Genomic DNA, 9,304 nt, shown 5'->3' with positions numbered 1-9,304 from the left:
CAAATTTCACCTAGTTTTACAAAGACATTCAACTTTCACTTTTAATCTTTCAAGATCGTTCAATCTTTATCACTTTATGAGTTATAAATTATCCCGAAATAAAAGGAAAATATAGATCTACAAAAAAATGCAATTTTTCTATTCTCGAAAGGAACAAAATGTGAAAAAAAGAAGAAGAGAGAGAGAGAGAGAGAGAGAGAGAGAGAAACAAGAAATTGAAAAGGACCAGAAAAGGGAGAAAGAAGAGAAATAAGGGTTTGAGAGTAGAAAGAAAAAAATGGGATGAGTCATGGGTGGGGTGGGAAATTAAAGAAGAAAGAACTGAAAAAAAGAAGAAGTTAATTTTATTATTTTTTAAATCTTTTATCTATTTTTAAAAAGAAAAAAGATATTTTTTGTCTAAAATTTGATCAGGCTCCCTCTATGCGTGACATCACGCATTTGTACCAATTAAATAATTAAGTTGTCACATAAGCTTAGTCAACGGTCAGAAGGGCTTAAAACATAAAATTTCATTGAGTTTAAGCTTTCGGCTGACAAATAGTCAAGTAGAAGGGTTCAGAATATAAACGCATACAAGTAGAAGGGTTCATTAGATCATTTTGCCAAAATATTTAAATAGTTTAGATTTAAAGTTGTTCAATAAGTGGTCAATTTTGAACACGATGGTGGATGATAAGGGTATTTTGGAGTAAATAGGTGGATGAGAAGGATATTTTGGAGTCAATAGGTGGAAGAAGGGTAATTTTGTACCATTTCTAATACTTTAAGGGTAATTGTTTATAGACGGCTAAGCTTAACTTGAGCATGCCTATTTTGAGACTTATCTACTGCGCAATAGATCAAAAATATCGATAAACTGTTATACAAAAACATGCATGTCCTCACAATAATTATTATATGTTCTTATTTTTTTGGTTTATTAATTTTCATACTGTATACAGTGCGGCGACACACGTGTCCAGAGACTAGTAATATTCAAATAGCCAAGTTATCTACAAAATAAAAAAATATACGAAATAATTTACTACTCTCTGAGTCTAATAATAATTGTCCACTATTGACTTGACACACCCCTTTATGAAACTATAAATATAAGGGTAATTTTACTATATCTCTCTTTGAATATAGAAATACAATGTCTTGAAAAATGTAATTGAGAAAATACTGTAATTAATGATAAAGGTAAATTGGAAAAGTATAAAATTATCTTTGAATTACATAAAGTAGACAAATATTGTTGGACATCTATTTTTAGTATAGTGGATAAATATTGTTGAATGGATGAGTCTTAAAAATATTAGGGATGCAAAAAGTTTAGTGTAAGAAGGTACAATTTTATTCAGATCAACATAAGTTTCAGTGATGCAATCTCATTATCTACAAATTAAAGACATTAAATTGTCACTAATTAGGATAACAATGACAAATTTAGTCTATACGGATATGAATTTTACTTTTAACTGTCAATTAATTGAGTTTTTCTAAACGAACAAGTTCGTTGTTTTAATAAATTTTGAGAAGAAACAATTTTTCTCTCTTGTTACAACGCTATTCTTGCAATGAAACATTAAAGCCTATTTACTTACATCCATGATATTTGGAAAAATTAAACTGTCAAATAAGATATACAATGATGAAATATGGTAAAAAGAGATATCCTATTTTTTATATTACAAAAAATGCCATATTGTCAGTGGATTTATACTCGGCGGAATGACCTAGGAGATTTTTGTTAGCTCCGTTTGTATGTTGAACCTTCTACTTATCAATTTGTCAACTGAATCCCTAAACTCATCAGAACACAATAGTTTAAACCTCTTTGACCATTGACCGAACTTATGTGACCTTGATAATGCTGAGTTAAAAAAATACGTGATTACATGTGTTTGACAGCAAGTAAATAAGATATTTTACATTTAAAATATTTAAATAATATTAATAATAATAATTAATTTTTTAAAAAATAAATTAAAAACACATCTTCCTCAACCCATCCCTTTGCCATCTCACCCCCACCCTTCTCTCCTTCACCCCACCCTCCCAGTCTTCTTAGAATTTGATCCACCATACCTAGTGTCCTCTTCATTCTCTCCTTCATCCACTTCCTTCTCAACCCACACTTCTTTTTCACTACAAATCAGCCGCCCACCCTAATCACTTAGATCTACCCCTCTCTTAATCCTTTTAAATTTTAGTTTTTTAGTCTAAAAATATTGAGATTATCATTTATTTTATTAGGCTTCAAAAAAAAGAAGTCTAAGTATGTGTTAACGAAGGATAATAGTGGATACTGGAAATTTGAAAGTCCATTAATAAGTTAGAGAAAGTTTGAAAAATAATAAATAAATCTTGTGAATCTCTCAAATTAATTCGAAATTGTGATTGAGATTGGCTGAATATGTGGTGGTGAACTTGTATTTGAATTTTCAAGTCAAATGACAAAAAATTTCATCTATTTGACATGAATTTAGTTTTCAATTCGTAATAAATATGAAGAACATGCTTATTTGAATTTTTTTTTTAAAAAATGCTTTTCTAAAATTTCAAAAATTACAAAAGTGGCTTGATTGAATTTTTTAATATTTAACATGTAATTCCACGCGTAAGCAATTGTACTTCACACACACTAGTCAAATGAAAAAATAATTTAAAATATTGTGTTCTGAATTCTGATGAGTATAGGGGTTCAGTTGATAAATTGATAAGTAGGGGGGTCCATAGGATGTCCAACCTACAAACGAAGTCAAGTACATGGGTCTTCCAGATCATTCTTTATTCATACTCTCTAACCTTAATTACTCGTCTAACTTTCATTTTTTACTTGTCCTCTTTTACTTGTCCATTTTGACAAATAAAATAAAGACAATTTTTTTACTTATTATACCCTCAATTAACTAAATTTTGAAAAATGTTGAACTTCTTAAAAATCTGAAATTTTTAATTCATCCACTTCATTATAAATAGGGATAAAATGGTACATTCACTATGTCAATAATTGTTTTATATATACTTCATTTGTTCCCTAATTACTTGTCCACTTTGAATTGGCACACGTGTTAAGAAAACAATAATTGACATATTGAGTTTACTATTTTACCCCTATTACTTATAAAGTTGATGAATTAAAAAGAAGTTCTAAATTTTTCAAAATAATTAATTGAAGTGTAATAGGTAAAGAAAATGTTCTTATATGTCAGTTCAAAAGTGGACAAGTAATTAGCGACAAAACGTATTTAAAGTTGAGTAACGTTTGTGAAGGTGAAAACCACTAAATTAATTAACTCAATTTAAGGGCACATGAAACGCGGATACAAATCTCAAATTTCAATTGTTTCAATTTGTTTGTCAAACTTTATTTTCATTTTGATAATTTTTTAATTCTAACTTTTCATATGGCATGTCTAAGACTATCAGATTACAAAAAAAATTGGTTCATTCTATTTTTCATCAGTTTAAGATGATAAGATCCAAAAATATTTTTTTTATTCTCATAAAATCCGTATCAAATCAGAACTAGACAACTAAATTAAAATAAATAAAAAATAACTTAAAAAGTTTCTAACCGCACCCCTATGAAATAATAATTGCTTTCTTCAATTTGTATTTGTATCCTCAGAAAAATGGAATGTTTCCTTCCTATTCATGCAGTCATAACACACAATTCAAACACGGCAAGAAGGAGAATAATTGAATTTTCAACTTGTGAATGCATTAGATTGGTGTACTAACAAGTGATAATTGTTGAGCCACGACTACACTAAGATGAAAATTCACCTAGACAAGTAGTAGCAAAGGCCGACTTTGCACCACTTTTCGACTATTCAAACGCATAAAATTCGTCCCCAATCTAAGTTTAAATACACCTGGTGAATCAATAGATAGGAGGATCGGAGTAAACCAAATTAATTAGCGAAAACAATAGGTAGAGGTATGTCAAAGAAGCTAATGCGCGCTGTTCAGTACGACTCTTATGGAGGAGGAGCTGATGGGTTGAAAGTACTTGCTCTTCTAACCATTCATTTTGAATAAAAAATTATCTTATAAGTAACAAGATTCAATAAATATATAAATATGTTTTACATTGTCTTTATTATTGCTTGTTGCAGCATGTTGAAGTTCCAGTGCCTACTCCTAACAAGGATGAGGTTTTGATAAAATTGGAGGCTACAAGCTTAAATCCATTAGACTTGAGATTTCAGAAAGGTGTAGCTCGCCCGTTTGTTCCTCCCAAATTTCCAGTTATACCTTGTAAGTTAATTCTTTAATTTCTTGCTCATTGTTAATTCTCTTCTTATTAATTATTCACTTATAAAATTGTATCTTTGTGAGGAGTAGGTGCTGATGTTGCTGGAGAGGTTGTAGAAGTTGGATCAAATGTTGTAAAATTTAAGGCTGGTGACAAAGTTGTGGCTCTTCTTAATCCCGTTGTAAGTCCAATTCTTCGATTTTTTTTTGTGTAATATACTGGCAGTGCAATTTAACAGGATATCGCATGTTATAGCTATCACTCTGTTTACCAGGTCACCATAGTAGTCTTGATACGGATAGTTAGATGTTGTTGTAGGTCAATTAAATTGATAGCGCAATGCACAAGATACAAACTCTAATATTATATACAGTCGTAGTAATAATGCTCGTGTGTTTGATAACAGAGTGCAGGTGGATTGGCGGAATATGCAGTTGCAAAGGAGAGTTTGACTGTTCAAAGGCCAGAGGAAGTATCAGCTGCTGAAGGTGCAGGCCTTCCAATTGCTGCTCTTACAGCACACAAGGCCCTTGTTGATATTGCTGGAATCAAGCTAGATGGAAGTGGACCGCGTATGAACATTCTTGTCACTGCTGGCTCAGGTGGTGTTGGACATTATGCTGTTCAATTGGCAAAGTTGGGTAATACTCATGTTACTGGGACGTGTGGAGCTCGTAACATTGAATTCGTAAAGAGCTTAGGAGCAGATGAGGTTCTTGACTATAAAACGCCAGAGGGAGCAACTCTTAAGAGTCCATCAGGAAAAAAGTATGATGTAGTGGTTCACTGTGCTAGAAACATTCCCTGGTCGACATTTGAGCCTAATTTGAGTGACACAGGTAAGGTCATTGATCTTACGCCTGGGCCTAGTTCAATGTGCACCTATGTATGGAAGAAACTGACATTCTCCAGAAAACAGTTGTTGCCATTGATTTTGATTCCTAAAGAAGATAAGGAATTGAAATTGCTTGTTAAGTTGGTGAAGGAAGGGAAGTTAAAGACTATGTTTGACTCTAAACATCCTTTGAGCAGGGCTCAAGATGCTTGGGCTAAGAGCCTTGCTGGACATGCCACAGGAAAGATCATTGTGGAGATATAAAAGTTATTGTTTTTCTAGTGAAAATACTAGTGTCACACAGAGTGTTAAGAGTAGTAAGGTATTATGCTTATAGATGTAGATTGATCAATCTCATCCTATACAAAGAGATTGAAATCGCCTTAATGATTAGTTGTAATTGAGTCTATCATTTGACGAATGTATGTCATGTCATATTTTTTGTACCTTTCCCTTTAGAGGCAATAGTAAAGTTCTAGCTATTCATTACAAAGTTTAGGTGATTCTGTCGCAACCCAAAAATCGTGTGTGATGATTTCTGTCTTATCCCACTAAGACAAGTCAACCTAAACCCAAAAATGACAAGATAAACGAAGAAATAAAATAGAATAAGGAGATAATAATAACATGAATCAGCGGAAAACTTAATAGAACTCAAAATGCCCCCAAAGATTGGTGTCACGTGTTCAAGCCTCTAAGTATCATAGTAGATTCAAAGGAAATACTAGTTTGAATGTATTTGTATCTAGAACAAAACAAGACATAATGAAAGAGTAAGTGATGTCTTCTGAGATGACAAACAACTACCTCACGAACTCCCAAATCAAGCCTTAGACGAAGACAAGAAGAAGATGGTCAAAACAATGAAAGCTCGTAACCTACATAAGTGTAGAAAGCAAAGGAGTGAGTACCAACAACGGTACACAGAAAGCATCCCTAATTAACCCTAAGTAAAGCAATACTAAACATAAATACCCCACCACACCATCTGAACCTCCACATACTACAACCCGCATAGAGATCAGGCCAACCCATCCTAACAGTTTCACAAATGAGAGAAAACACGCTAAATATATCCAACGTAATTCGCATATCAGAATCTCCATGGCATCCATAGCACACATTATATCCAAATACTCATGAACATCACAATCCACTCATAAATGCCATGAATGCTAATACATCAATAGTGAGTCGATATAACAATTTAATCAATCGTGACACAGCATACATTAGCACATCAACAAAATTCTTTTTACCCCATGATATCATTACTAGTATTCACTCAACAATCAACAATGGACAAGGATTTCGAGCCGTTCACAAACTTCCATTACTCCCAATCACACAAGGATCATATAAGGTTCAATACACTTAAACAAATGGTCAAAAGAGGTCCACTTTCCTCAAAATAACGAACAATTCACTCAACACTTGAGATTTTCCTCTCCGATGAGCCTTTAAATCAACACAATCTAAACAAATATGAAATCACAATAAAGATTCGAGAACAAAGACATCCATATCGATGATTTTGAAAGTCGGGTCCAAATTGACTCAAAAAGTCATTCCCTGGGGCTAGGGTTAAATATGAAATTATGTATGAAATCATGTTACTCGCAGGTTTTGGAACTCAAAAGTGAAAACTAAATCGATAAATGAATTGAAACAAATCTTAAATCATCATTTTTCTTAGAGATATGAGTTCTTGTAAAACCCATAAACATTGGAATTCAAAATCAAGAATTTGATGTTTAAAATCATAAAGAGCTAATGGTTAATGAAGATTTAGGGTAAAAAGATACTTACCCAAATTTTAAATCTCAAAAAATCTCTTCGAAATCACCTCTCAAGAATTCTCAAAGCTAAGAAAATGGGAAAATGGAGAAGAAATCCTCACATTTGGGAAAAGGAATTTTACCCGGGTGACTTACTCATTGTGATAGCAACCCACTCCCTTGCGATCGGTAAGAGAAACAAAGTCAATTTCATTAGTTGACCACTGCAATTGCGACAAAAGACCATACTATTGATATACTGTTATACAATCGCGATGAAGACATAATAAACATCAGATAAAATAACATCAACACACCAAAACTCAACTAAATTCAGTAAACATTTTAATAAAAATTTGGATCAAGCAGTGTCACATGACTCTTGATATAAGGTAAATTCACTCTGAATGTGTCAAGTCAAAATATGACGGATAAAAGTAAACTAGAAAATGTTATAAAATATATATCGTGAATGTCCACTACACCCAGAAGTTACTCATTACTTTCCTCCATTATGAAATAACATAATTGTAATAATCTCCACCTTTATAACCATTATTCTTGTAACCTTTCACTTTCATAACCTCCCTCAGTATATTCATGTTATTGTCATGTTTATGAACAACCTTTTGTATGCCTCTATGTTACACTATTGTAAGACCCCAAAATGAGTTAGGGTGTCTAGAACCTAACATATTTGTATTAAGGTTCTAAGGTCCTAAAATGACTTAAAATTGGCTTATAGGCAGTGTGCAAAGTTTGAGGTGATTTGGAAGTCAAACGTCAAGGGACGACCAAGACGTTTGACGACTAGTCGCCTATGTGCCTCATGTGTCTATGCATGATTATATTTGTATGTAATGAGCTTAAAAAGTATTTAAAATGAGTTATAATGATGTTTAATGGTGGTATATGGAGTTTCGAGAAGTTTGGAGGTCAAACGACCAAAAACGTCCAAGGCGTTCGAAAGATAGCTCTTAAGGAGCTCAAGTGTGTCTTGATGGGGCCTAGCCTGTTTGGACGAGTTGCGAGTTTTTGTTCTGGGTGAAACTAATTTAGTAAGTCTACAACTTGTTAGATATTGTATTTACTTTGGAAACTTCCGGGTACAACTTCTAAAGGGCCCCGCAAAAGGGCCCACAAGAAGGACCCAAGGCTGGTCGAGACACTTTTTTTGGCAGTGTCAATCGACGAACCAAACGACGGCCAGTTGGTCAACCAACGGCCTGTTGGTGAGGTCTAGTCGATGGACACTTGTTTTGGTCAGGTATAAACCCACAAATTGGCCAAGGAAAAATCGACGGAAGCCAAAGGACGGCTAGTCGATTGGGTCCGTCGATGGTGGCCTGTAACTGCTGCCTTGCGTCTGTTTTATTTAAGGGGTGAATGGGAAATTCACCCCACGTCCTAACCTGACTCTAATAGGTTTATCTAGATACTTTTTTTTATATAAGTCATTGTAAAATGTGAACAACCCATTTCCAATCCCTCTACTCGAATTAAACCTTTCCCTACAAAAATATTCTCCCTAGAAACCACCATTGTTGGTGAAGCTCAAGAACAGCTTGGAGCATGGATTCCAATGGATGAATCATAAAGTTTTAGAGGTATTAATGTAGATAAAGTTATGGTTATCCTTCATCTCTAAGTAACCTTTCACTTGGAGAATTCTTCTCAACGTTTTTGAAAGAAGATTTTATGATCAATCTTTCAATCTAGCTATGGGTTCCTTCTCAAAACGTTTTTAATGATTAATCATGATGATTGATGTTAATGTATTGGCTTGAACGTGATTTTTAATCCAATTGCATGATGAATCCAAGTTCCTTCCACAAATTGATTTAGCCCTTGCATGGGCATTCTGATCATGATTTGTTAATGGTTGAATTGTGATTCTCTTACGTTGAACTACTTATACCTACTGTTATTTACGTGAATTAATGTTGAATTGATGATGAAGGGTTTATGAGGATCAATGTATGAAGATTTGAGTGTTACTAGCCTATGTTCCTATGTGTTACAGTGAATTCAATTTTAGAACAATTGTGTAGAATTTCAATTACGCATGAATCACTGTAGCTAGTGCCTTAAGTTAACATTATGGATGAATTGTGGGTATAAACCCTTGATGATCAAATTAAATAAAGGCTTTCATGAATTAATCTAGGTTCTTTTAGACTATGAAGTAGAAAAGAATATGCATGTGATGTGATCTCGAATTGTGGTTAGATGAAGCATGATTTCTTCTTAGTAAAAATCTATTGAGCTACTGCCTAGAATTTTTTTATTGTTAACATATGATTGATGATCAATACTTTGAGGAATTAGTAAGATATCCTACTCCCTCTACTCATTATTGAATTGATAGTTTAATGCCACTGTTGGTATCATGATCTTGTAGGGATTTAAGCATGATTTTGATATGCTAAGTATATATTTAGA

General features: G+C 33.2%; 1 protein-coding gene across 1 annotated transcript; it reads left to right on the top strand.

Moving 5' to 3' along the window:
* Positions 1 to 3,727: 3,727 nt before the first annotated feature.
* On the top strand, positions 3,728 to 5,530 carry LOC107030646 (chloroplast envelope quinone oxidoreductase homolog). Its single transcript, XM_015231910.2, has 4 exons — positions 3,728 to 3,999; positions 4,110 to 4,251; positions 4,339 to 4,430; positions 4,656 to 5,530. The coding sequence occupies exons 1-4, from the start codon at positions 3,934 to 3,936 to the stop codon at positions 5,346 to 5,348; spliced, it is 993 nt and encodes a 330-aa protein (XP_015087396.1). The 5' UTR covers positions 3,728 to 3,933; the 3' UTR covers positions 5,349 to 5,530.
* Positions 5,531 to 9,304: the final 3,774 nt, after the last annotated feature.

This window comes from Solanum pennellii, chromosome 9, assembly GCF_001406875.1.
Source record: "Solanum pennellii chromosome 9, SPENNV200".
Taxonomy (NCBI): Eukaryota; Viridiplantae; Streptophyta; class Magnoliopsida; order Solanales; family Solanaceae; genus Solanum; species Solanum pennellii.
This window is presented reverse-complemented; position numbering and strand designations above follow the sequence as displayed.